This window comes from Amphibalanus amphitrite, unplaced genomic scaffold, assembly GCF_019059575.1.
Source record: "Amphibalanus amphitrite isolate SeventyFive unplaced genomic scaffold, NRLGWU_Aamphi_draft 000083F_arrow, whole genome shotgun sequence".
Classification (NCBI taxonomy): Eukaryota; Metazoa; Arthropoda; class Thecostraca; order Balanomorpha; family Balanidae; genus Amphibalanus; species Amphibalanus amphitrite.
In genome coordinates this window covers 294602-322520 of record NW_024881579.1, presented here as the reverse complement: position 1 = coordinate 322520, position 27919 = coordinate 294602, and the positions used below count along the sequence as shown (strand labels likewise).

The 27919-nt window shown below is 49.9% G+C and overlaps 2 protein-coding genes across 2 annotated transcripts in view; one reads left to right on the top strand and one right to left on the bottom strand.

Moving 5' to 3' along the window:
* Positions 1-2751: 2751 nt before the first annotated feature.
* Positions 2752-6576, top strand: LOC122379697 (A disintegrin and metalloproteinase with thrombospondin motifs 7-like). The gene is made up of 2 exons (XM_043362090.1): positions 2752-2814; positions 5182-6576. The coding sequence occupies exons 1-2, from the start codon at positions 2752-2754 to the stop codon at positions 6574-6576; spliced, it is 1458 nt and encodes a 485-aa protein (XP_043218025.1).
* A 4080-nt stretch (positions 6577-10656) lies between these two features.
* LOC122379746 (macrophage mannose receptor 1-like) overlaps positions 10657-27919 on the bottom strand; it is a 36054-nt gene continuing 18791 nt past the window's right edge. Inside the window, exons 3-5 of the mRNA XM_043362161.1 lie at positions 12557-12750; positions 11171-11651; positions 10657-10815 (exon numbers count right to left, since the gene is read on the bottom strand). Coding sequence (XP_043218096.1) covers positions 11211-11651; positions 12557-12750 — 635 coding nt within the window. The 3' untranslated portion in view covers positions 10657-10815; positions 11171-11210. The remainder of the gene's footprint in view (positions 10816-11170; positions 11652-12556; positions 12751-27919) is intronic.

The following is a 27919-nucleotide window of genomic DNA, read 5'->3' as shown; positions in this document are numbered from 1 at the left end:
ATGCATTTCATTGAAAATCATCGATGGGGAAATGTTCTTCAAACACATATTTTGCTATTTGAGGTCACTGATACCAGGTCAGGTCACAGAGGTCAGGTCACGGGGGGGTCACAATATTAATGTGTCGTGTGATACATGTTTTATGGTCCATTTTACATGACAAATGCGATTATATGGGTCAGGCAGCCTTTGGGGCCAGCTTAGATCACGTTTTGGTCAAGGTCAGGTCAAGGTCAGGTCAAGGTCAGGTCAAATTAGGTCAAATTTCAAAGTTAATATTTTTGCATAAAATGGGTATCGAATCGATGCAGCTTGTCACGGGGAGTTCAATGGTGGTCTTTGTTTTGCCGTACGTGGTCTAGAATTGCTAAAAATCGAGTTCAAAAATTTGACGTCATCATTTTTGAACAGTTTTTTCGCTATAACTTGGTTAAAAAACGAGATATCGATCTGAAATTTGGTATGTATATAGAAGAGCGCTGGGACTATCACATATATTCCGGTTTTTTTCGAAATTCGGAAAATTTTTGGATTTTTTCAAAGTTTTTCTAAAAAAATCAATTTTTTGATTTTTTTTGGTCAAAAACCAAAAATTTTGAAAATCCGAGATAGCAGTTTTGTAGCGCCGCTTTTTGTCTACTAGACCATATAAAGAACTTTGAAATTGCTTGATAACTGTAGATTTGGTGAGCGTTTCAAGATTGCATGTTTTTTGCTCATTTTTGCTCGAACATGACCTCAGTTTGACCTCAATAACTCCTGACCTAAGGTGACCTAAGACTTGAAATTTGGTGTGAAGGTGTCAAATTGATGCCCGGGAAGGTACTGAAAATTTGGCGGCGCTGCGCGCCGCCGTTTTTTTGCTATTCAGGAAAAAACCACAGGGGGGGTCAAAATGGCCCCCCCCCAACGGGGCGAGGGTTAAGTGTTCGGTAATCGCAAGCATTCGTCATGGTGGGGCGAGAACTCTCCCCCCACCCCCACCCTGATCCCTCCATCTCCTTCCCCACCAGGGAAACACAAGGTGTCAAGCTATATAGAAGGCAATCTTTATTAGTTGCATCCTCTAATACAGAAATTAGATAATCAGAAAAAAGGCATTTTTTGCATGGTAGGTGGGTATGCATGAGTTTATGCAAGAAAGGAGTGAAAGTGGAACGTATAGCGGAATTTCAAACCATTTTCATCCCCGTGGAAAAAGTCGTGGTCACATGTTACCACAAAATGATGTTGGATCACCAACAGTGCGTCCACTTTCATAGAAGAGTCCCAGCCTGGGAATGCGGCGTGAGTGTCGCAAAATCAGGGAGGCGTTATCAAATGTCAACCAGCACCGTAAAGTGGGTCACAAGTAATATGCAATCCATAAGCTCCTCCAGGATTTCGCGGTGCTGGCTATGCATCATCAGTCTAAAAGCTTGCAGGACTGCAGCGTGGATCGTCAGATTGCAGTAAAACCGTGACCGCAAACCATGACTAGACATTTTCCGACAGGTATCACTTTATGAGCCTCCAGGCGTGCAATCACTTTTGCTTGCAACTGAGTAACTGAAAATAATGATAATATAAGTGCTCCTCCAACACATAACTGCACTGAATACTGCCGTAGGTATTTTGAAAGTCATTCATTCAAAGAATAGACAGTAGGAATGTACGTTCAAAAGTGACTCAAATTGTTTTCAGGACACCAGACACTTCGTTTGCTGAGGCCAAAAAGCCGTAAAAATTGGCGGCTTTTGCAAAAGCAGTTCTTTTGCAATAATTTTAAGACATATTTCGCGTATGGAAATACCTCAATGATAACGCGTCTATGGAAGGTGCCACATGAATTGTTAACGGTTCGACACCATTATCAGAACCCGACATATGTAGTGGTGGCTTAAAATTTCATACAGAAAGTCGCTCACAGAAGATCGCTTGTCTCCGCCATGAATGCATAGGCCAAAGTAACGATCCAAGCGTGCCAGGGGCTGTGGTGAACCACAAAAATTGGCCGATGGTATCACGGAAATCTGTTGATGCTCTGAGGCTTGCAGCTGATACAAAGCGCCGTAAAATGATGTCTCGTTTGTCTAAATCGGTACCTACATCTTTACCAAACGTGTACCGTGTATCCTCCAAAAGTTTGCATCAATTTTTGGTGAACATCGTTCAGTTGCATATTTTTTTATGGCTGAAATGAGAGGTTCAAACAATCTGCTTGGGTTTGAAAGTAAAACGAAAATATTATTTTCCTAGCTTTGAAGTCTCTCAGCTGACCTGGTGGGCGGTGGCCTAAGTTTAGATGATGCGCAGCCCTTTACTGCCTGTACGAAAAAAAAACGGGCAATATGTGCCAAAACGGCAGAGCCAGTGTGGATAAGTTCAACACTTAACACTATCATAATATTTTCTTTGCCGAGTCGCTTTAGTACTCCATATTCACTGAGCCAACGACAATCTTGCCAGACTGAATCTATTGGTACTACGTCGTCACAAATCAACGCCTCGGCCCGGGCCGATGGCCGGACGTGACGTGCGCCCATGCGTCCGGACACGTCACGTCACACTGACGTCAGTTCGGTGACGTCACATCCGGTGCCGGCGGCTTCCTCCGTGTTCCAGGTGGATGATAAAACAACCCGACTGATTGAGCGAATGTGTACCGAAATGTGTATCACCGATTACGCCCATGGAGGCGATATTGATGAATGTCGAGCGCACCGTCCCGCCAGTTCGGAAGGTCAATGCGAAGGCGCATACACTCCAGCCATGGGCCCGCTGGTCGTAATTGTTGTGCAGTGCTGGTGCTTGTTCGGCGGTGCCATCTCGCAGGTGAGAGGCAGTCGCGTGAATTATATAAGAACATTGTTTTGTTTTGTTACAAATTAAAACAGCAAAAAGAATTGATCCCACTGCTGGAGCCGAAACGATTGATTATAATCAGGCTTATACACCGTCCAAGCATATTGCCATTTTCGCGTTGGAGTTTGGGCTGCTACCTTAAGTACAATATTATCGATAGATTAAAAACAGGTGACACAAGTTAGAGTTCAGTCCTTTGGAGCAGAGCTCAGCGCTCACTGGAAGCATCGGATGACAGAGACGAGATCACTCGAACAATTGGATCAATGTACACTCACGAACAGCTTACGAAACGGCTTAGCATTCCATATCTCACGAACACGAAAAACCTCATGGCAGCATATGGCAGTATATCTCACGAACGGCTTAGCATTCCAGCGCTGTCCCGGCTAAGATTATGCAATCGAAAAAGCAAATACTTGTTATAGCTATGCGGCCTTGGGTTGTCCAAAAACCGTGGAGCTGTCCAGCATAATTTGACATTTTGCAGCTTATGTAGTGACGACATCAGCACAAGGAACCCAAGGAGTCCCTCATGAAGCAAATCAATGACGTAGAAAGCTGCTGAAACTTGTTTGTTGCACTATACCTAATGATCAGCACTCATTTTGAAAGACGCCTCGTTTTGTAGTAAAGAGCCAGTAGCCTATGAATATAGGGGAAGTTGGGGCAATGCCGGAGTTGGGGCAAAGCCGAAATTCGAGATATTTCTAAAACCGTACGACATGGATGCCACGTCTCAGTGATGCTCTGAGGCTTAAGTGACTACAATTATCGCATGTTTGTTACGAGTCGTCATTTGGAATACTTCGGCTGTGAGGGCGCCAAAAGTGTTTTCAAGGTACGTTTCCCTTGTACTACATGCGCCTTTGAAGCTGCATTTCTTACTCATTATGCTACCGTTTGTCTGGCCAATTCGGTCAAGTAATCTTCAGCATGTCTTTGCATAAGTGTGCTGCCTATTTGAAATTTATACAGCACGTTTAAAAGTTATGGGCCTGCAAATGAAAGTATGGCTGGCTGGGGTAATGCCGAAAACGTGCAATTACGCACGTTAAAGCACGCTACGTGGACTTTACTGCTGTAGAATAGCAACGCGTATTTTTAGTCAAACAAATTACACTTTCAGCCGGCACAACGGCCTGTTACCTATAAGGAATTATTTACCTGGCATTTTCTTATTATATCACACAATTATAACTTCCAGTGTGCACCAAGCGTCCTCAAGCTCTTAAAACGCGTGTCAGCTTTGATGAATTTTGGATAAAGTTTGAGATAAATTGGCAAAACATCAATGTCGGCATTCCTCGTAGATCATTTATCCCATTTTCGGCTTTCCCCGCAGTCCGGGGCAACGCCGAAAAAGTCAGTTCTTTGATATTTTTAGTTTTTGCGGTTAACGGTATGCGAATTCATCAAATGCGCCTGGTATGTTTGAAAGACAAAAGACTGGCCTCTCGAATGACGCCAACAAGAATAGCTTATGTTGTCTACCTTGCGTGCTACGGGCGTCAGAAAAAAAGTATTCGGCGTTCCCCCAACTTCCCCTATTCAAGACACAATAAGATACAAAAATAAAACGATCGATAAAACGTGACATGCGAATACATAATAAAACGTGATAGACGAAACCGTTCCGCTTATTTTGTATCTACGTGTAATTGTTTCTTGAATTATGAATATATTCGTAGGCTACTGGCTCTTTACTACATACCTGTCCAATATATCTACGCCTCGTTTTCTTCTCCATCGAAATAAATTACATCCAATGCGATGACAAGTAATTCCTCTTTACAGTTTACATCGAGAGATCCTGGCTACACTCAGAGTCAGACAAGGTCCGATGAAATCCCTTCGCTTTACGAGCCGGCGTCAGTCTCTGTGGAAACTGTCACCAGCGAACTGCTAGTGCTACACATTATCCAGGGTAACACTAGCACTCGTATACCGCTGCTGCCTGGTGATGGAGACGCCTGGAAACATGGTGACCAAGCTCGTTTCCTCCAGGCAGCGCCACCAGCGCAGGGAGGTGTGTCACTTCTTCCAGGCGGTGTTACATTCGGTGATGTTTTCACTGCTGAAGAGCACATCTCGGTAGCCCCGGCATTAGACTCTAAAGATCGGTACTGGGTTACTCGTCAGCCATTAGACAGGCCACCCGATGAAAAATCTGGTCACCTAACGTCGACCAACCAGCCCTCTGGAGCTCACAACCATGAAGAGCTGAGACCTTCTGGAGACAGCAGGCCTGTCAGCACCGGCAGAGCGCGGCGCGCTGCGGACAGTGGTCCCACCGGCCCCCTGGAGCTGCGTGTCGCCGCGTTCGTGGATCCCCAGGCGATCGACGTGTACGAGTCGCTGCTGGAGCGGGTGGGCGGCCGCGGCCAGCTGCCGCTGCTGGTGCACCACTTCCTGGCGCAGGTGGCCGCCGTGTTCCGGCACCCGTCGCTCGGCCTGACGGTGACACTCTCCTTCCCCGAGGTGGAGCTCTGGAGGGAGCGGCCGCCCGCCGCTCGCGGTGCCGCTAACTCCACCCTGGATCGGTTCTGTGAGCTGCACGCCGGCGTCCAGCAGCGCGCAGGCCACCGCTGGGACGTCGGGATGCTGCTGGTCGGCGGACCACTGGGCGTGCCACAGCGCAGTGCGCTGGGCGTGGCGCGGCTGGGGACCGTTTGCGGGGAGGTTGCGGACGGCGCGCACTCCGGCTGCGCGGCCGTCCAGTTCGGCGCCGTGGCGGGCCGAGAGGACGCGCTGCCCACACACGGACTGGGCCTGGCTGCGCTCACTGCCGCACACGAGCTGGGACACACGCTCGGGCTGTATCACGACGGTGACGGAGACGACTGTCCCGACAGCGGGTTCGTCATGGCCTCCGGGCTGGACAGCCGACGGCCGGGCGTGCAGTGGTCGGCCTGCAGCGCGGCGGCCGCTCGTCGGCTCTGGCCCGGCTGTCTGCGGGAGGCCGGCGCGCCGCCGCCACCGCCGCCGCCGTCCCTGCCCTCCCTGGATGGCCAGTGTCAGCTTCAGCTGGGCGACCCCCTGGCCACCTCCGGCACCGACCCCGACCCCTGCCGGAGGCTGACCTGTCAGACGGCTGCCGTGCGCGCGATCCGGGACTCGCTGCTCGACGCAGCCGATCTGGAGCGGTACAGCGACCTGCTCAGTCCGGGCCCCGCTCTGGAGGGCTCGGTGTGTGGGTCGCGCAGCGTCTGTCGCGCCGGCCGGTGCGCGCCCTGCGTCGGGCCCTGCGCCGCGCAGGAGGGCAGCTGGTCCGGCTGGGAGCCGCTCGGCGGCTGCCTGTCGCCCTGCTACCCCGGCTCTCTGGGTGTGCAGACCTTCACCCGGCGCTGTGTGGGTGCCGATCCGTCCCGAGCTGCCCACTGCGCGGCCGGCCCGACTGTGCGCCGGGTGCTGTGTGCGCCGCGCTGCCCGCGCCTCCGCCACTGGGTGTGGGACGCGCGCCGCGTCTGCCGGCGGTCGGACCCGGCTGCCGAGCCGCTGAGGGTGCGGCACGATGCGGCGCGGCCGGCCGCCGCCTGCGCCGTGCGCTGCAGGAAGGACGCAGACGGCGGGCAGCTCTTCTGGTGGCCGACCGAGGTGTTCTTCGGAACGGATGCTAGCGGCGACGGGCCGTTCCTACCGGACGGGACGCTCTGCCACCGTGACGACGGGGTGAACTTTTACTGTGTCGAGCACCGCTGCACTCCTCAGACGGAGGCATTGTACTTGTAGCGCTTGCGACCCTGAAGTTAGTGGCATTCAGCAGGCAGTGTTACTATAGCACCTGCAGTCCTGCACCTTTACTCTGTCGAGCATCGAGTTGTGTGTTCGTTTGTTTTTTAGACTGTGTACGTAGGGGAGAGTGGGGCAAAGCGGCCACCCGGGGCAAAGCGGCCACCCATCGTTTTAGCCCTTCATAGCTGGCGTCAGTTCCAATTTATGGTTTCCAATTATACTTCTCTTCACGGTCGTTCGAATGAGCCAGACCGGGGTTTCAGGCCCATCACCATTGTTGTGTGAAACACGGAAAATCATTTCTTGCCAGGTTACCAACTATGTTTACAATTTTTAAATGTTATGTTATTCCATAACCGTTTGGAATTTTTATAAGCGTTCTTGTCCATGCATTGCATGGTTATCGTACATGAATTCTACCAATTTCAATGTTTTTTACCCCACTAATAGCTAAGCTGGAATGTTTTTGTTTCGGACGGTATGCGCGGGGCAAAGTGGCCGGGGCAGAGTGGCCACCCCCCAATTGGCCATAAGTTGTTTCCATCTGGATAAAAAACATTATTTATATTCAAATGTGTCGTCATGCATTCATCTTGGCCACTTTTCAGTTGCATGAGTTACCAAATAATGCAATTAGATGTTTTTTCATGAAAATCCTTTCTTTGTTTACCTACAGGTGGAAGATGATAAAGTAAACATCCATCCTCGCTTAACCTTGTCACCATCAAATACCCTAGTCGTACACGAGGCAACTATTTTGTTCCTCATATCGGGACTTGAGAAGACGCCGGTGGCCGCTTTGCCCCAGGGTATGGGGCAAAGTGGCCAATATGCATAGGTTTAAAGTTTTGTCAATATCTTTCATATGTGAACGCTTTTGGAAATAAAACGCAGTTGAAATAAAAGGCAACTTAATAGGGATCACATTGGTATAGAAAGAATCTTTCCAAGTTTAAAAATCAAGCGTTGGCATCGTGAGAAGCGTTAGGGTGGCCGCTTTGCCCCACTCTCCCCTACCTGTCGTGTCTGTGACGGATGGCTCGTACTTTTACTGACGGTACTTTTAGTCTGCGAGCACTGTTGCAAACATCAGACAGTAAAACTGCAGTGTATGCAGCTCTATACTCCGTGTCGATATGTTGTACTTCATGCTCCGTGTCGCTGACCGCTGTGTTCTTTACATGGGTCTGTGAGTTGACTCTGTATTTCTGTGTCAAACATAGCTGCGTTCTCAGACGGAGCTGATGTAATGCCCTCACGACTTTGCATCTTTATTATTGAGCCCTCGTTTGAATGGGCGTCGCGAGGTGTGTGTGTGGTATCATTATTTCGATAAAACCGATAATAACTCGGACGATATGTATTCAGTCATTCGGAAATGATGAAAGTCGTGCGATGCTCGGCTCCTAAGAACGTTGGCAGGTAGTTTTATTTTAAGTGAATCTTAACTATTTTCTGGGAGGGCAAATACTGGTCACTTCATGAACATTGCGAATCGATGGCGGATGGTGGGGGTGGCAAGCCCTCCAAAGTGATCACGTTAAAAGATACATTTTTGCATATTTTTTCCAAACCAACAAATGAATACCATAAGCCAAACATGAACACTCCCTAATATTTAACCCTCGCCCATGTAGGGGGAGGTTGGTGCAACCCCCCCCCCCCTGAGGTTTTTCTTAGCTACACGCCGAACCGTTTCAGATAGCCTGCTCAAATTTTCAGTACCCTATGGGGCATCCTTTGCGCAACTTTGGTATTTTTTTGTCAAGGTCATGTCAGGTCACGGAGTTATGACGTCATAAAGGGAACAACCTCAGGTCAGATTTACGCTAAATTAAGATTGCTTCACATTGGTATAAATGCCGACTGACCTGACACAGTGACAGTGGCGGATCCAAGGGGGGGTCACATGGGTCATGACCCCCTCCTTGGGGCTCGGGGGCACCACAGGCCCGCCAGGGGCACCACAGGCCCGCCAGGGGCACCACAGGCCTAGCAGGGGCACCACGGACCTGTCAGGGGCACCACAGACCTGTCAGGAGCACCATCGGCCTAGCAAAAGCACCACAGGTCTGCCAGGGCCACCACAGACCTGCCAGGGGCACCGCCGGCCTCGCAGGGGCACCGCCGGCCTCGCAGGGGCACCTTGGGCCTGTGGGGCACTTCAGGCTTGTCAGAGGCACCACAGTCCTGTCAGGGCCCAGGGGCAGCAGTGGCTTAGCAGGGGCACCACAGGCCCGCCAGGGGCACCACAGGCCAGTCAGGGGCACCAAAGGCCTAGCAAGGGCACCACGGGCCTGTCGGGGGCACCAATGGCCTGGCAGGGACACGTCAGGCTTGTCAGGACCCAGGGACACCACAGTCTTTCCAGGGGCACCACAGGCCTGTCAGGGGCACCACAGGCCTCGCAGGGGCACCTTGAGTCTGTCAGGGGCACCACGGGCCTGTCGGAGGCACTTCAGGCTTGTCAGGGGCACCACAGTCCTATCAGAGCCCAGGGGCACCAGCGGCCTAGCAGAGGCACCACAGGCCCGCTAGGGGCACCGCAGGCCTGCCAGGGGCACCACCGATCTCGCAGGGGCACCTTGGGCCTGTCAGGGGCACCACGGGCCTGTGGGGGCACTTCATGCTTGTCAGGGGCACCACAGTCCTGTCAGGGCCCAGGGGCAGCAGTGGCCTAGCAGGGGCACCACAGGCCCGCCAGGGGCACCACAGGCCTGTCAGGGGCACCACAGGCCTAGCAAGGGCACCATGGGCTTGTCGGGGATACCACGGGCCTGGCAGGGGCACCTCAGTCTTGTCAGGGCCCAGGGGCACCACAGTCTTTCCAGGGGCACCACCGGCCTCGCAGGGGCACCTTGAGCCTGTCAGGGGCACCACAGGCCTGCCAGGGGCACCACAGGCCTAGCAAGGGCACCACGAGCCTGTCAGGGGCATCTCAGGCTTATCAGGGCCCATCGGCACCACAGTCCTTCCAGAGGCACCACAAGTCTGTCAGGGGCACCAAAGACCTAACAGGGGCACCACAGGCCTGTCAGGCCTGACAGGCCTGTGGGGGCACCACCGGCCTCGCAGGGGCACCTTTGGCCCGTCAGGGGCACCACGTGCCTGTCGGGGACATTTCAGGCTTATCAGTGGCACCACAGTCCCGTCAGAGCCCAGGGGCACCACCGGCCTCGCAGGGGCACCATGGGCCTGTCAGATGCACCACTGGCCTGTCGTTGGCACTTCAGGCTTGTCAGGGGGCACCACAGTCCTTCCAGGGGCACCACAAACCTGTCAGGGGCACCTTCGGCCTAGCAGGGGCACCACAGGCCCGCCAGGGGCAACACACACAAAATAAAATATATAAAAAAAACAAAAAACGAAAATAGGGCACCACCAAAATGAAGTGGCCGAAATCCGATGAGTTTTTAATTTTGGGTATAGGTAGGGGCACCACTTCGATTCATGACCCTCCCCTTGGAGTTTTCCTGGATCCGCCCCTGCACAATGATGGATTGTTTTAGAATCACAACTGGCTGATTTGACATTGGCACAATGTCCGTTGACATTTTGAAGGTTACTAAAGGTCAAGGTAAGGTCAGTGACCTCGGTTGACCTGTAATGACTTCTTGCACTTGTATGCCTTTTAGGGTATTTTGATGCCCTGAATTCGAGTTTGCTATCCATTTCAGGCATCGTCGGTTGTTTCTTGAAGTTCATTTTGGGTCAGGGTCAGGTCAGTGACGTCACGCGCCTGACGTGACACAATGCACAAATGACCTTGCAGACTTCCGATGCTCCCAACGCATCATTTTTAGAGTTATGACATCGAAATACACACCAAACGATAGAGAATTGATCAAGGATCACGATAGTGAAGGTTTCAAGTCGATATCTCTCACCGTTTTGCCGCAATCAGCGCGGAAATCTGAAAAGTTAGATTTTTCCGAAAATTTGACCTTTGACCGGTCATAAGTAGGTCAAATGTTGACCTAGGACCAAAAAATGTACCACCAATCGCGAGATCTTGTTAAGAGCAATCCGTTGGTCTTTTCCGCTAAGCTCTACTACGTTCCGTTTTCAAACGCCAGGTGGGGTCGCACCAACCCCCCGTAAACGGCAAAACACCGTTTACGGGCGAGGGTTAATTTTCTTTATTCAAACGCACCTTTCCTAACGAACAAGAAACTGATAACTAAAAACTAATTGAAACTGAACTGAAACTGAAAACTGAAAACTAAGACCGCAACAACTTTCTAGGTTATAGTTAGCAGATGTCCAAAACACAAAGCAATGAACATTTTACTATAAAAATAAAATACATACGCTTCCTCCACAAACCAGCCCAACTGAGGAGCACAAGAGGTAAAAATCAAACCTTTTAACTGGGATTCAATCCGGTTTCTCGTACCATCAGCTCACAACGTAACCTAAAGAAAAAGACTAGGATCTTTCAGCAAGCTTTCCTCCGAATTATCGTAATGCAGGCTAATACGTGGACGCTGTTGAAAAGCGGTAGCTGCTCCTCTTCAGCATGGGTACGGAATACATAGTCTACGACAGACTATATATTCTATACATGGCAGACATATATACGACATACTATTTCGTAGACTATATATTCAGTGGCATGGTTACCAACTAATTCAGATCTCCAGAGCGCAGAGGAACTGGGACTCGTAGCTGCAGTCATAGTCGCCCCACTGGCCGGCCGCGTACTGCTCCTCCGCCTGCAGACCATTGACCATGACACAGTCGTTCCCAGGTCCAAAGTCGTCGCCGTCTGGCTCGGAGTAGGAGAGTTTCAGCCAGTTGGTCGGCTCCGCCTCGTCACCGTTATTCCACAGCAGTTTTCCGTCCACAGTCGGCGTCGAGCGAAGACCGATCCAGAAGAAATCCGCATCTTTCAGAGGCACGTTAGCAGCCAGCTCCTCGTAGTTGGTGACCTTGGCCAGAGAGGCGGTGGTGACAAGTGAGGAGCAGAAATCATTTGCCTGAGTATAGGTCATCCAATCCTGGTGATGAAGCATGTAGCAGGAGTTGTCGTACAGGTACCAGTAGCGAGGACACGCGACGCTCGGGTCGTCCTGGAAAAGGAGGAGGGATAGTCAATTCAATGAGAGAGGTGCGAATAGATGACAGTATCAAAATTTAAAGTGACCATCCCACCTTAACATTAGTTTTGAGTTGAGATAGCCAAATTGGTGGCCATGGCCTGAAAATACCGATTTGGGGGCACTCACAACATCGAAAAATGCTTTGATTCGGAGACATGGAATTTTAAACTTGCAGTTTTCGGATTCTAAGGGGCTAATGCATTGGGATGCCCGTTAGAATTTGTGACGTCAGCGTAGATCTAACGATTTTAAATCTTTTACTAAAACGTTTGGTAGCACGCGCTGATAGCAGTTATATGCAATATGATACTTTCCGGTGAGGTTAATGACCTTGACCTGAGGTCAAATTTTCAAAATGAACTTGCAAGGTCAACAAATAGTTCATTCGTCGCGTCTCAACGAGAGGAACATGATGGTGCCAAAAGTAATGTCGTGGCTCTCTTGAGTCAAATTTATTGACGAAAACCCATTTTCGTGAAAACTGCATTTTTACAGTTTTTGCCCTCTGGAGGCTAAACCGTTGACCTGAGGTCAAATCTGAGATCAACACTCAGAAAGGTCTGTAAAAGGGCTATCGAATGCGCTTTTCTGCGGCACTGTAACTATTGGTTCCGAGTTAGCCGTTGGCAGTTTCCAAAATTGTTGAAATAAACTACATTTAACCTTTGATGACCTCTGGCGACCTGACCTTTGACTTGACCCAAAAAATGACTGAAATGTTTCCGTCATTATTTGTGATGCTCTTTCGAATGCCGTTTACCGCGTGTCGCTACGTGGCCCAGGAGCCGAGTTAGACAGGGGTGTTCAGACACTCCCCCCCGGCCCGGCGCGGAAGTCGCGGAGCACCGGCTTGGCGCGGGAACACTGTGACTAACCCGTTCGAATGCGCAGAGGAAGTTGAACGGGTAATCACACGACCGGTCGAGCCAGGCGCCTTTCCGGAACTCTCCGGTGGCGGTGGGGCCCACCATGAGCACGCAGTCGTCGTTGGTGATGGAGGAACCACTGGGTTCCTGATGCTGCACAGTCTCCCAGTTGGTGAAGTCCACCTCTTCCTCGGCCGGAGTACCTGCCGTGACGGGGCGGGGACAGGGGATGGCAGACCGGAACCAGCACGGTGCCGGACAGAACGAGAGAGAGAGAGAGAGAGAGAGAGAGAGAGAGAGAGAGAGAGAGAGAGAGAGAGAGAGAGAGAGAGAGAGAGAGAGAGAGAGAGAGAGAGAGAGAGAAACAGAGAGAGACAGAGAGAGAGAGAGAGAGAGAGAGTGGGAGAGAGAGAGAGGGGGAGAGAGAGAGAGAAAGAGAGAGAGAGTGAGAGAGATTTTATACCGGGTTTCTCAAAAAAGTTAGACGATTTTATAACTAACGTATTGAAGGGTGTATCAGTGCAACAAAACATAATTGGGTATCACCTAAAAGCCACATCAAAGATATTTCGTTTGTATTGTATTGTATTGTACTTATCGTGGCAAGCCGATCCATCCGAAAATGGCTATTATTGGCTGCCGAGTCAGGTGAAACGAATGAGGTGGGCACAACATTACATACAACACACACGCATCACATTTGCACACATATTCACATTTGCGCCACCGCGCCGCTACACACTGGCCGGGTCGCCGTGTTGCTCACGCAGTAGGAGCTTCCGATACTCCCTCCGAAAGAGCCTGTGACCGAGATTGCGCAGCGCCTGAGGCAGAGCGTTATACTGCGATACAGTGGCGTATAGGAACCGGCGGCGCCCGGATTCCGTTCTAATCACGGGTAAATCGAGCAGGTCGGCCTGACGCGTATCACGCCCATGCACGCTACCTCGCGACACAATCGCGTTGGATAGGGCTTCGGGCTCTCCTGTCTCGAGGATTTTCTTTAATAGCGTGACAGACTGTAGACGCCACATATTCTCGGCCGAGAGCCACCGCAACTCTTTCAGCACTTCGCTTACATGGTCATACTTCCGCTTGCCCGACACAACACGAGCACCGAAATTGATAAGCCGCTGGAGCCGAGACATCTGGGTGACACCACATCCACCATAGACAAAAATGGCGTACCGGATCGATGAGACTACTAGAGCCTGAACCAGAGTGGCCAGCGTACTTTTCGGTAGGTAGTGCCTACTGTGACTCAGGCCGCTCAAAATACCGGTGCATCGGCGGGCTACATCAGTCACATGATTTGAGAAGGTCATGCTCTCGTCAAAAGTGACGCCGAGGTTTTTAGCTGAGGACGTTCCCACAGTAGTGGTACCCATGAACCTGATTTCTATCGGGGCTAGTTGACGAATTTGCTGCCTTGTGCCCAAAACAATGATCTGAGTTTTATCTGCGTTAATCTTTAGCCCATTTTTTCGGAACCAGAGTGACAGAGCTGCAAGGTCCCGCTCCAACTGGGTTACCATAGCTCCGACATCGCTTGGACTCCCCAGTACAGCTAGCTGCGTGTCATCACAGTATTGTACAAGACAACGATCATACAAGGCACCTTCCGGCAAAAACAGTGACATATCGGTGGTGTACACGTTGAACAACAACGGCCCGAGCGCGGATCCCTGATAGGTGCCGATGGGGTTGTCCAAAGGCCGTGACAGAGTACCACGACCGTCCGGTGTACGAATCTGGACTTGTTGTTGGTGATCGGTAAGATAACTGGAGAACCAGCGGACGTCGACGCCGTACTGCTCAAGTTTGACGAGCAATCGGTCGTGGGGTATCACGTCAAAGGCCTTAGACAAGTCCAGCATACAAAGTAGCGCCACCTGTCGTCGATCCATCGCCTCAAAAACCCTGTCAGTTAAGGTCAGAAGTGCAGTTTCGGTAGAATGGTTGTTTCGGAAGCCATGCTGGCTGGGGGAAAAGAGATGATGGGCTGAGAGGTAGGAAAAAAGTTGCTCATATACTACTCGTTCAGTGATTTTGGCGATCGTTGGAAGGATGGATATTGGTCTGAAGTTTGATGTCTCTGTAGATTTAGGATTTTTCTGGATGGGATGGATCACTGCGAGCTTCCATGACCGAGGGACTGTGTGAGACGTTAAACAAGAATTAATAATGTGCGTGATGACGTGGCAAATTGGTTCAAAACACAGTTTGATGAAACGCATGCTGAGTCCGTCGGCGCCGCATGCTGAGCTGTTGTTCATTTGGGCCATAATACTGACTAATCGTTCCGGCGTAACGGGATGAACCTGAAAGCGTCCCGAGGTGACCCGAGGCAGACGCACAGGCAGCTCGGGACCTGAGGTGTCTACTTGTCTCGCAATCTGGGTGCCAACATCAGCGAAGTAGCGATTCATGCTATCGGCATCAGCACTCGGCATTTGTTTCCGCCAGAACTGGACCAATAGCACGCCACATGCCGCCCCGGCCGCTCTCCTGAATGCGCTGCTGCAGGGCGTTACGGGTGTCACGGCGGATAGCAGCCTTAACCTGCCGATTCAGGTCCCTGTATCGCTCTCGGTCTCCGAGTTGTAAGCACGCGCGCCGTTGAGACATCAGCTGTTTGGTCTCAGCAGTGATCGGCGGGGCTGTCGGGTTTCGTACCTTTAAGCGTTTGAGGGGAGCGAGCGAATCTAGAATGGGCGTGACTTGGCTAATGAAATAGTCCCATTGTGAGGCGGGGTCGGCGCTCGAAAAAACAGGCATCCAGTCAACACATCGCAGTCGGTGATTCGCCTCAGAAGCATCAAATCTGCTCCAGCACCGGGCTGTGACTCTACACTGCGGTGGGCGATGCTCGGGAACTGTCACGAGGGCACGCAACCACCGGTGGGGGCTGTACGCAACCACAGCTGAGTGATCCCGCACGGGCACAGCTGCTGGTGGAACACAGAATGTCAATGGCGGATCCAGACGGCTCGTACGTGGGACCGCGGACGTGCTGCTCCAGCGAATATGCGTCCAGCAGTTCTTGCAAACGTCTGGCCGCAGTGGTGTCTCCTCTGCCGGCTGAGTTGATGTTGATGTCTCCCGCCAGTAGTACGGGACCAGCGCAGTCGGTCAACACGTGCTGGTACTGACGTTCCAACTCGTCAATATCGGCGGCGACGCGAGCGGATGTCTGCACCGGTGGCCGGTAGAGCGAACAAACAGTCACTCGCCGCGAGCCGATACGGACTCGGACCCAGAGGCATTCCAGCTTGGTTCCCTCCACAGCTCGGCCCGGGATGTCAAGCACTGTGACCTCAAAACCGTCCCGCACCATCACGGCGACACCGCCGTAGCCTCGGCCATCGGCACGATCCCTCCGAAACAGCTGATATCCGGGCACCGGAATAAGTCGGTTTGGGGTTGTGGGGCGAAGCCACGTCTCACTTAACCCTCGCCGGCCGAGGGGGGGGGGCGGGTGCCGCCCCCCCATAGGGTATTTTCGCGATAGCTCCGAACACGCTGGCGATAGAGAGCTGAAACTTGGCATACCTGACCTTTGATTCAAGCCCGATCTTTTGACACCAACCGCATTTTTGGGTCAGGTCAGGTCACTGACCTATGACGTCATAAGTGAACCTCTGCACGGTCTTCAGATGTCGCAACTTCGCAACGCCCTCACTGCCAGAGGAGATGTCACAGGGAAATGAAACTTGCAGGATCTAGTATCCATTATGAGTCTCACAACTTGTATATCTCGGATTTTTCCTAAAGGTCATATGAGGTCAGGTCATTTTCGTGACCTCACCATTATAAGTCTATGGGGAAAAATTCAAACTGCTATTCTGGCGCCGGGAACGATCTCCAACTATCTCAAGCACACAGAATCGTGATTTGATGCACTCCTTGCAAGGTTAGATGCGTCACTTTTGCAATGTTGACCTTCCGTGACGTCATTTATGACGTCATCAATGTCATATTGGTTTTTCGTCAATAACTCTTGATCAAATTGAGTTAGCGAGTCGCGGAAGCCACCAATGGACTCAGAAAGACCTGCCGAATCGAATGATATGCGACATGACCTCTTTCGACCAACTTCGTGACCTTAGGGTGCTGACCTGACCTTGACCTGAGGTCAACACCCCAAGTTGACCTGACCCGAACAAAAAGTATATCATTCGACGCGCCTGAGCGAGGCGAACACGATGCTGCCAAAATCGCGGCTCTGCGGCCGTTTTTTGCGAAGTTATTTACCAAAAACTGAACCGTACCCTGGGGCACTTGACCTGACCTCAGAGGTCACCGGTTGACCTAGGACCTTAAAATCGGGTACCAATCTCTGCGTCTCGTAACGGCGCACACGCTCGTTTTTTCCGCGACGCGCTAGCTCCACCAGGGGCGAAACGGCGAGGGGGGGGTCGTACCCGCCCCCCCCCCCCTCGGCCGGCGCGTATGTAGAAAACCAATAGGTCCGGCGAGGGTTAAGGCGATTTTGAGGGGATTTTGATCCTCGGCAGTCGCCTTTCTGAGCCGCGCCGAGGTCATGTTCGAGATGATTCCCTTTTTGCTCGATGCACAGTTTAGCCCGGTGCAGCGCGACCTTTGCTGCAGCACGACCCACGGAAAGCTGCAGACGGCACACCGCTGACTTCACTGCATCCTTATGATCTTCGGAACTTTTTGGGTGGTTTCGGTACACCTGGGACTTGAGGTGGTGCTATAGGAGAAAGTCCGGTGGGGTTACGTTCGGAAAATTCGCCGACCACGGGCGTGTCTCGAACCTTGAGATCACGCGCTGCCCGAAGCGCTCCCACAGCACAGACCCTCCCGGTTTTCTTTAGCGGTTTTGGCGTCGCACCGTCTTGCTGGAACCATTGGATCTTAAGCGTATCCGGATCTCTGCTCATCCTGATATTGCAGAACCCTCCAAAACGTCGCCAGAGTCACCCGATATCGCTGACCATTGACAGTCTGAGTAGCGCATCTCTCACACGAGTGGTGTTCGCCGTGAGCCTTTGATTGGGTTTATGGCTGCCGCTGTGTTCCTTGAATTGCGTGAACCTATTGTTAACACTTCCTCGAGCCAGAAGCTTGTCAATAATGTGGAAAGTTTTGTTTCAAGATGTTGCTCTCTTTGCCCTAAAGTGTTTGCAGATCTTACAGGGTGTCGAACCGACCGACTTAGTCTGGAAAAGCATAATTTCACGAGTTTTGCTTTTACTTCCTACAGATAACGGCTTCATTTTTTAACCCGCGCCCTGGTGGGGTCTGTTTATAACGCGACCTGGTGGGGGGGCCTATTTTTGCCCCCCCCCTCGTATCTCCGAAACTACTGGACGGATCCGCAAAATTCAAACGGTGTTCGATAGCCCTGTCAAATTTGTCGAGGGAAACCAAATTTTATTGACCTCGGGGTCACCGATGACGTCACAGGTCAGGTCAAAGATAAAATGTTTCACCGTTCACGGGGCTTCTAGGGAAAGCGCTATAACACCGAGTAAAACGCATTTTGTCGAAAATCAGCGATAAGACGTCAGTTGTCTAGTACATATGTTGCTATTAGAGGTCACTGGTCATACCAGGTCAGGTCACAGGTCAGGTCACCAAAGGTCACCAAGGGTCACCACACGAACCCAACTTTACTAAGGTTGTGCGATGCATGTTTTATGGCCAGTTTTTCATTTCCAACCCAATGGTGTTGGTTATAAGACCATCAGGTACGGTTTAGGTCACTTTCTGGTGGATGTCAGGTCAAGGTCAGGTCAAAAAAGGTCAAATTTCAAAGTTGATATTTTTGCATAAAATGGGTATCGATTCGATGCAGCTCGTCACGGGGAGTCTAATGGTGGTCTTTGTTTTGCACTACGAGGTCTAGAATTGCTAAAAATTGAGTTTGAAAATTTGACGTCATCAATTTTGAACAGTTTTTTCGCTATAACTTCGCCAAAAAAAAAGAGGTATCAATCTAAAATTTGGTATGTGGATGGAAGGCGGTAAGGACTATCACATATATTCCGGTTTTTGCGAAATTCAAAAAACTTTTTGGATTTTTTTACTATTATATCCCAAAAATCTATTTTTTGATTTTTGGGGGTCAAAATAAAAAAAAAATCACAAATCCGAGATAGCAGTTTTGTAGCTCTGTCAATTCTACAGCTTTTATGTCCTAAACATTTTTCTGTATTTGCAAAGCTATAGGCCTGACAGCTCTACCCGCGAAACCCTTTTTTTGGTCGAAAACGGCAGAACATGACGTCACTCTGACGTCATTTCCGGCCAACCTATCATAGCTTTTGGAAAAAATTTTGGGTCACAATGTGTAAAATTGATGTCCGGGAGGGTACTGAAAGTTTGGTGACGATCGGCGCAGCGGTTCTGGAGATATATCGAAAAGTCTGGAGGGGGGGGGGCAAAAAATAGCCCCCCCCACCAGGTCGCGGGTTAAGCTCAAACCATGGTGTCATATAAATCTACGAAAATCGTGTGCCGGTTCGCTAGGTGGGGACCCGGTAGCACCCGAGACGCTATCTACGACGCTCGCACTCATCTGCAGAGAGACGGGAATGGAGCCCGACGACAGCCACAAGATCAGATCTACATCAACGAGATGCTGACCACGGGAGCACACAATGCGTTCATGAAGCTGCGTTCCGCGCGTAAGAGAGGTGAAATAAGCAGTGTGCATACCAGGCATGGCCTCATTTACGTGCGCATGATCCCACATGGTCAAAAAATATGCGTGCGGAACCGCATTCAATGCGAACGAGTGCTGCGCGGCGAGTATTGAATAGTGAGTACCGCCGACCGGCGCCGGGAGTGCTGGCGCCGCCCGTGCGCCGGCCTCCCTGCCCGTGGGGTTGGCCGAGGTCACACAGTGCTGAGTCGGGATCAGCCCGGGTGACCTACGCCCGAATCGCCTATTCCATCGAATGTCTACGCCCGGGTGACCTACGCCCGACTGACCTACGCCCGAATCGCCTACTCCATCGAATGTCTACGCCCGGCTGACCTACGCCCGGCTGACCTACGCCCGAATAGCCTACTCCATCGAATGTCTACGCCCGGCTGACCTACGCCCGGCTAACCTACGCCCGAATCGCCTACTCCATCGAATGTCTACGCCCGGGTGACCTACGCCCGGCTGACCTACGCCCGAATCGCCTACTCCATCGAATGTCTACGCCCGGCTGACCTACGTCCGGCTGACCTACGCCCGAATCGCCTACTCCATCGAATGTCTACGCCCGGCTGACCTACGCCCGGCTGACCTACGCCCGAATCGCCTACTCCATCGAATGTCTACGCCCGGGTGACCTACGCCCGGCTGACCTACGCCCGAATCGCCTACTCCATCGAATGTCTACGCCCGGGTGACCTACGCCCGGCTGACCTACGCCCGAATCGCCTACTCCATCGAATGTCTACGCCCGGCTGACCTACGCCCGGCTGACCTACGCCCGAATCGCCTATTCCATCGAATGTCTACTACCGTACGGCCTGCCCGTGTTCGTGGAGCAGTCCCTGCTGTATTATCGAGTAAGGATTTACCCATTCACTACGCCGGCTGACTGGCGGCCCCATCCTTTGTTTGCTCTATTGTCGTCCGTCGCCCGCCGCGGCGGTGCCCAGGCCCGGGGGTCGCCTGGCGCAGCGGGGGGTAGCGTCCCGCCCCGCGGCCCCTCGCGCGGCGACAGGTAACATGCCGCGGCGCACGGCTCGGCGGGCCGCCGCCGCCGCCACCGAGGGAGTTGACGCTGACAAGGATGAGGGCCGTGGGCCCGTGGCATCACCTGGGTTTGTATGGATTTTTGTCCATTTGGCCGGCTGGCTTAAGTCACCGATTACATTAAAGGGACAAGTGAAAATGAGCCCCTGCACGAATTAGTGTCTTTGCTAACGGCTAACTTCAATTGCAGGAGGGTGAGGAGGGGTCGAAAGAACCACCCAGTGATTCATCCCTTGATTGAGCTATAGGGAAAGCGGGTTTGGCGAGTGGAAGCCGATGGAATCAATTTTAATTGTCCTAAGAACAACTTGAACAGACTTGACTTTTCGAACAACTTAACAAGTGTCATTGCCGTAGAGTGCATCAAGTTTCAAGTTGAACATATATTTTTTTTTGAAAAATGTAAAGTAAAGCCCTGCTTCTCCGTCAAGTGACGGTGTATTCAAATAACCCGACCGTTGGGTAACTTGAAGTTGAACAGTCTTTCTTTCCACGCCATGAAATAGTTATCTGGCTATCACCGATGTTGTTTGGTGTATAAACAAATAGGCACAACACAACAGCTCTAACATACCTTATTGAAGAAAGATTAAAACAACAACAAAAATAACCGTTGCAGAATATCAATATCTGCTTGCTGCACACCAGCCAGTTGACAGAGGTTGGCTTCTCTCGTCAGTTGACAGATCGTCTATATCTCCGTTCGGTAAAACCTATCACAACCTTACCACATCTGTTAGAGTGGTGCCAATTGGATTTTGTACCTTCAGAACTCCGATTTTGTCCTATGCTCAAATCGGAATTTGGTTGGAAAAAGGCAGCATGCTTTGGACAATATTTGTCAATCACTTGCAACACTTCAGCATTTTTATAAAGTAATCGTGCACACCAGTAAAACGCCTTTTGGGGCGACCAACGGAGTGAGCGGGGGGGAGGGCCTTGCACGTGCGAAATTGCGAGGGGTACCACCAAATAACTTGCGCACTGCACCCAAAGACCTACTAACCGGTCCCTAGTGTCTGTAGTGATGTGCCAAATTTGAGCGCAATCGGCCTGGCCGTTCTCGAGATCTGGAAGCGGCACCCTGCATGTGCGCACGTGCCAACTGGGTCCCAACTGACTTTTGCACGGCACCCTACCAACTGCTCCCTAACCGTGTACCAATTTTGAGCGCAATCGGTCCAGCTGTCCTCGAGATCTGGAATCGACCCCTGCACGTGCGCACGTGCAGCAGCACCCCAAATCTCGATAGGCGTTATCACAAGTGTATTCGCGGCCATTGGGGCGACGTAAGAAAAGAAGAAAACAACTGGCCCCAAGAACTTTAAATTATCAGTTAGCATGCACATTTTCCTTGATGTGTAGAGAATTTACCATAAATTGTTAGAGAAAATTGCATTTGATATCTTCCATTTATGCTTTTTTCATCGTTTGCACAATGTGTTCTTTTACTTAGCTAGAAACACTAATTAGAAATAGTTCCCGCATCCGTCAAGAACAATAGGGAAGGCTTGAAGTTAATACAATAATCTAAACGGTTTTGTAATCTATGTGAAGACACTTCTAAAATTGCCTGTCGAAATATTGAAGGCAAAAAGTCAACTTCTTCACAAGACTGATGTCTATAAACCTATTCAACCTGTGACAACTCAGCCGGTATTTCGTCGCCTACAGCCCAGCTTTCCCTAGTGACCGATAGAGGCGCTGCTATCGATGTCCGCCCGTGCCGCCTAACGCTGGCACATGGATATGCATGGCTTAGTGGGTGCCTACCTACATGCTAACTTTCAGCTCAATCTTTCGGTAAAAAATATTTTCGGGTCATGTCAGGTCACCGTGCTATGACGTCACAATAGGTAAAACCTCCGACTCTTTTCGACAAAATCGTACATCTGGCGTAACTGGGCGCGATCCTTCCGTGTGACTTATGTCAGATTTTGACAGGACATAAATCATTACATTGTATATTGACCTTTCTAAGGTCAACGAAGGTCATTGACCTCGCATGTCTGTGTTTAGTGGGGTTTCTTGAGGTCATGAATCCGAATCTGTGGTTTAATCTTCATCTAAATGCTTTCAAAATTGTTCCTTGATCTTTATAAGGTCACCTCAGGCCAATTAGGACCGTCCTCGCCAGCGGCGGGTGTGACTCTCGTGTTCCCGGGGACTATGTCACGCCAGTAATGACTGAACTGCAGTGAACTATGCATAATTTTGTTGCTAATTCATTGAGAAACACGGTCGTGAAAGTTTCATGTTGATATCTTTCATAGAGTTGCCATTATTGGCTAAATAGCTTGGAAAATTATAGCTTTTCCCCGTAATTTGATCGTTGACTAGCCAAAACGGAGTCAAATACCTATGCATTGACCTAGGATAAAAAATATAGGTACCACCAGTCGCGAATACTCGTAAAGAGCAATCGACTGGTCTTTGTTGGGAAGCGCTACGACGCTTAGTTTCGAAACGCCAGGAGGTCGGATCCCCCCCCCCCCAGGCCGCGTTACGAAAAATGCCCTGCCAGGGCGAGGGTTATAATAGCACGATCTAGGCGTCCAAAAAAGGGATGTCATATTGATATGCAACGTAGCATTTGATGAGCGGCTTGGTAATGTTACATTGTCCTGGAGTGACTCAATTCAGTTATCTTCTGGAACACTTGCAAGCTATATATTAAAAAATATCTAGGCGCGTCCAGTGAATGCTGGAAGGTATTGGAAAGTAATTACACACAGCGACTATTTTCTATTCAGATCATGACGTTAAGTGTGTAAAATAACAAATACAATAGCGATTGAAATGAACATTTTTTGTAGGTTCACAGGTGAACAAGAGGTGCCAGGTGGATCATAGGTGGACCCCGGAAAAGAAAGGGAGATCGATTTCACCTGCCAACTTCGGTACCCTGACGCCATCACATAATTAGACTATTGCCAACAAGTTTTCGTGATATCACCAACGAAGAAACCGATTTATGTTGCATTTTGTGTGCTTCCTAATTCGATTACCTGTATCCGCCTTTTATTTTTCGAAATGGTTATATTTATGATTCATGTTAATATTTGGTTCATTCTGCATCGATCGGCAGTAATTATTTCAAAATTAGTTTAAAAAAAAAACATGGTCGTGGTGAGCAGTTGAAAAATGTTGTATCATTTGCAGTTTTTACCTCCCCCCTACTACCCCCTATTTGTTTTTTGTTTTTACTTTTCTTTTTTTCAAAATTTAGATCACGCGAAGCATAACCGCATACCGCTTGAAGTTTGACAAATCGGCCGGATAGATCTCGAGATAGCAAGGGGGTCCTAAACAGCCCCCTTACCACTAGGGGTAGCCAGGAGCCTGCCACTAATAGGGTAAGTTGAAATCAGCTCCTAAAAACTACGCTGAGACTTTATGAAACGACAAACAGGTTTATCCAAGGAAAATGACCTTGACCTGATCTTCATGTGACCTGGACAGTGGCCACCCGACCTATAAAAAAACTAGGTAGTTTATCACAAAGATGAGTGGAAATGACATTTGACAAGACAATAGCCATTTTCAAAGCGGTCGTCTGGCACAAGTTTTGCCACATTTGGTACGATAGGCCTCTTGCACCAAACTACCTACCTAGGTAAATTCAGATTTTACCTAGATTCTCTTGCACCAAACTACCTACCAAAAAACGCTACCGTGAAAATTTACCTAGAAATTCTACCGAGCGGCATTAGAATATACCAATTGTTAAAGTCCGACCGGCTGTTTTCCTCTTGCACCGAAAGCCGGAAAGAAGTACTCGCGGAGGGATTTTTGACGGTTTGACGGTAAACGCGGGCTTCCAAAATAACTAGCAAAACCTTAGGCAGGGGCGTCGCCACGGATTTTTGAGTGGGGGGGTCGGGTTTCTAGTCTTCACCCGATGGGTAGGGGTGTTTTTTTTTGCCACACTTCCCAGTTTTGTGCGTGCGTATGTGTGTGTGCGCGTGTGTAACAAATCGGCGCGCAGCGCCGCCAAATTTGGTATAACCTATTAGGTAGGTATACTTACCTACATCACTTGCGTAAAAATTATCACTGGTCACTTAAGGTCAGGTCGCCATGTCAAGTTCAGTTATACGGTATACCTCTATAAAAACTTTCCTGAGTTTCCCCTCTCGCCATTCTTGTAGCTTTTCTCCCATAACTTCGAAATTTGGTACACTGTATAGGTACCTAATTATGGGGTTATTACGTGTCAGCAATTCATGATTCTAACTGAGGATTTACATCTATGATCTGAAGGCAGGTCAAATACGTGACCTCATTCTAACTGAGGATTTACATCTATGATCTGAAGGCAGGTCAAATACGTGACCTCATCATTAGAAAATAATGAGAAATTAGAAAAAGCACGAATGCCTCCTGCTTTGAAAAAGTTCGTCAGAAACGCAAAATATCTTTGGAGCCATGACAAATCAGCTCATTCATTGCCAGGGATGCAGGGTGCAACTTATGGCGAGTGATGACTCGAAAGGTCATTAGTGGAAATGTCCATCGATGGCCACCAGCATTTTTTCTACAACTTTTGACGAAGACGCGGTAGAGCGATGACAGCACCTGGAAGGTGTTCACTGTTCAGTTCAACAACACGGATCCATTCATATGCAGCAGGAGGTCCTTTTTCGATCAGGACATAACGTTGACCTGAGGTCGTTTTAGGGTTAATTCTGAATGGTCAAATTCTAACTCATGTGACGCGTCTCAAAGAGATCAAGACGGCGGTGACAAGACAACATACGTACATACCATACAAATTCACGGAATCGAAAGTTATTGCAAAGCAGATGTTTCGGCAGAATCTGTCCAGTTAGCTGTTTGCCTTCTTATGGGCCAAACACCTCGACCTCTTATGGGCCTGAGATGAAATCTAACGCGAAGCTAGCGAAAGAGCGTTAAAAGAGCTATCGAATAGTTTTCTGCTTCACTGTAGCCCTTCTATTGGTGGTTTCCCAGTCGCTAACGTATTTAACGTATACTAAACTAACGCTGAGGCATGCTTTCGACCCCTGATCGATCTACAGGTTTGCGGAAAAAAGAGCATGCTGCCCGTGACGAGAGAAAGCCGATGGTACCCATTTACAAGTTTTCGGGTCATCTCAGGACTCAGGTCATCGCCAATAAGTAGAGAAACTCGGGACCTGCTAGAACTTAACGAATGTAAGTTGTGATGGTTTTTCGAGGTTCTGATTACGAATGTTATCTTAGTTTTGAACGAAGATGATGACTCCATGCATTTGGGGTAGATCAGGTCAGGTCAGATCGACCAGTACCTAATAGTGGATGACCACCACCGATTGCTTCCTAGCATGTTATATGAATAAGCAACACAACTACTTCTTAAATGTTCAGATGGGCGCTAAGTTCAAAATCAGCTCCAAAAACTACCCTATCAATTAAAAGCACGTTATGAAAAAGTGAACTAAGGTCATTACGGAGCGAGCGAAGCGAGCGGAGTCTTACGTAGAATAACGGAAATTTCTGAGTATGAGCGGCCGGCCGGCCGTGCGGACGCTTTTGCGAGGCTTATATCTCAGCAACCACTTCACCGATTTACTTGCGGTAATTTTTGTAGGGTAGCTTCATTCCTTCTACCAAGTATTAGACTATCCTCGATGCATGTGGGTGACCCCTTATGCACGTGCCACGTGCAAAACGAAGAGGTGCCAGTTTAGTAATTGTTGCAATATCTCGGTAACTACTTGGCCGATTGCGCTGAAAGTTGGCATGTAGGTAGGCACCTACTAGGCACTGCATATCCATGTGCCAGAGTTGGGGTGCTGCTGCACGTGCGCACGTGCAGGGGTCGTTTCCAGATCTCGAGAACGGCTGGACCGATGCCGCTCAAATTTGGTACACGGTTAGGGACCAGTTAGTAGGGTGCCGTGCACAAGTCAGTTGGGACCCATTTTGCACGTGCGCACGTGCAGGGTGCCGCTTCCAGATCTCGAGAACGGCTGGGCCGATTGTGCTCAAATTTGGCACATCGCTAGAGACCGGTCAGTAGGGTGCCGTGCACAAGTCAGTTGGAGGTACCCCCTCAAAATTTCGCACGTGCAAGACTCACCCCCTCGCTCGCTCCGTTAGTCGCCCCAAAAGGCGCTATACTGGTCTTTATTTGAATCAGGGATATCGATTTATTTTAAGTAGGTGATTAACTCGAGCGCACCGGAAGTTTTGTTGCAATCGGCTCCTTTTTGCGCGACTTCTTTGCGAAAGCCCGAGACGGTTCCATCTGACTCCCTTTCCCCTACATGTGCACTGTACAGCTAGTTGTGACGGTAGCCATCATGGGGCTGAGGCTAGTTTGTAGTTTTGTAGTTAGGTACTGATCCGACGAATCGACTGCGACCATTTTTTTTAAAACGATCAGACGAACGCTCGGGGCAGTTTTGGCGCGTCCAATCCTTTGAGGGATAAAAAGGTCCTATACTAGGATGGGGGCTACTTAAAAACATTGTTGTGCTGGTGTTCCCCGCCCACAGCTAATTGACCTTTAGGTAATTGGCTAATTGGCTTTAGGGAGCTCTTGAAGCGATTTTGAATCTGATGTATTTGTTGGTGTTGCTGACGCCTGCTTCACTGACATAAAAGCTAAAAAAGCATACTCAGCATCGCAAAAAGTGGGGGGGTCGACACCCCCAGTTTTCAAGAGTGGGGGGGTCACGACCCCCCCGACCCCCCCGTCGGCGACGCCCCTGACCTTAGGTAAAATGATTCAATTAGTAACAATAGGCACAATACATGATAATCCACGGGTACTTTTATGTAAATTAGGCATTACAAAATGTTTAGACAATGATAAATTAATGTTTTATCAGTGAATAATAATATAATTGGCCAAATGCTTCATGGGTTCACAGAGGTGCTTCTCTGTACCAAGGCGATAAACCTCCGTAGCAGAACAGCCAGGTTGAAGACTCACTCGTTGCCATGGAAACGAAGCTTATTTGTTCAAGTAATTTTATATCAAAATAACTTTTATCGGTATTTACGTAAATGAAAAATGATTTCATAATACCAAAATGTATATTAATAAAAACAATATCCGTTTAATTGTTTTCTTTAGTTACTATTTGTTTGCGCCCACAAATAATTCGTCGCCAAACAGCCAATCAAAACAAATCCTAAAAACGCGAGCTGTCAAATTTACCTAGGTAGGTAGGTAGGATGGTGCAAGAGAAGTTACCGCCGTAGGTAGTTTTACTAGGTAGGTATTTTGCCGATTCTACCTAGCTAGGTATTTTGGTGCAAGAGAGAGGCCTCTGGTTAAAATAGGCTCAAATCATAGATGATTCTTAGTATGTTTCATCTTGGGATGCACTAGTTGCTCAATTCATGGATGAGTGAGCGGCGCCATAGGAGATCCGCAAGTGGGCCGGGGCAGCGCAGGGGATGGGCCCCGTCACTGAGCCGACCATCGGATGCGCCCATTGTAAGAGCGTACCGGGCAGCGGAGCAAATCTCGGACCCACCTCAAAGGTAACCCCATCAATCAGCTTCCCACCCCTGCCGTCTCATGACAGGGGGCGTATCTGAACGGTGGCGGCAGCGTAACCGTGAGTCGAGCCGGGACCGCGCGGTGAATAGGGGGTGGACGCACCTCCCAGACGGTCTGGCGCTCCTGC

Bases quoted from the DNA above. Each gene is read 5' to 3' on its own strand.
- LOC122379697 (XM_043362090.1), top strand. From the start codon at position 2,752: ATGGGCCCGCTGGTCGTAATTGTTGTGCAGTGCTGGTGCTTGTTCGGC. The intron at 2,815-5,181 runs GTGAGAGGCAGT...GTGGATCCCCAG, and splicing joins TCGGCGGTGCCATCTCGCAG to GCGATCGACGTGTACGAGTC.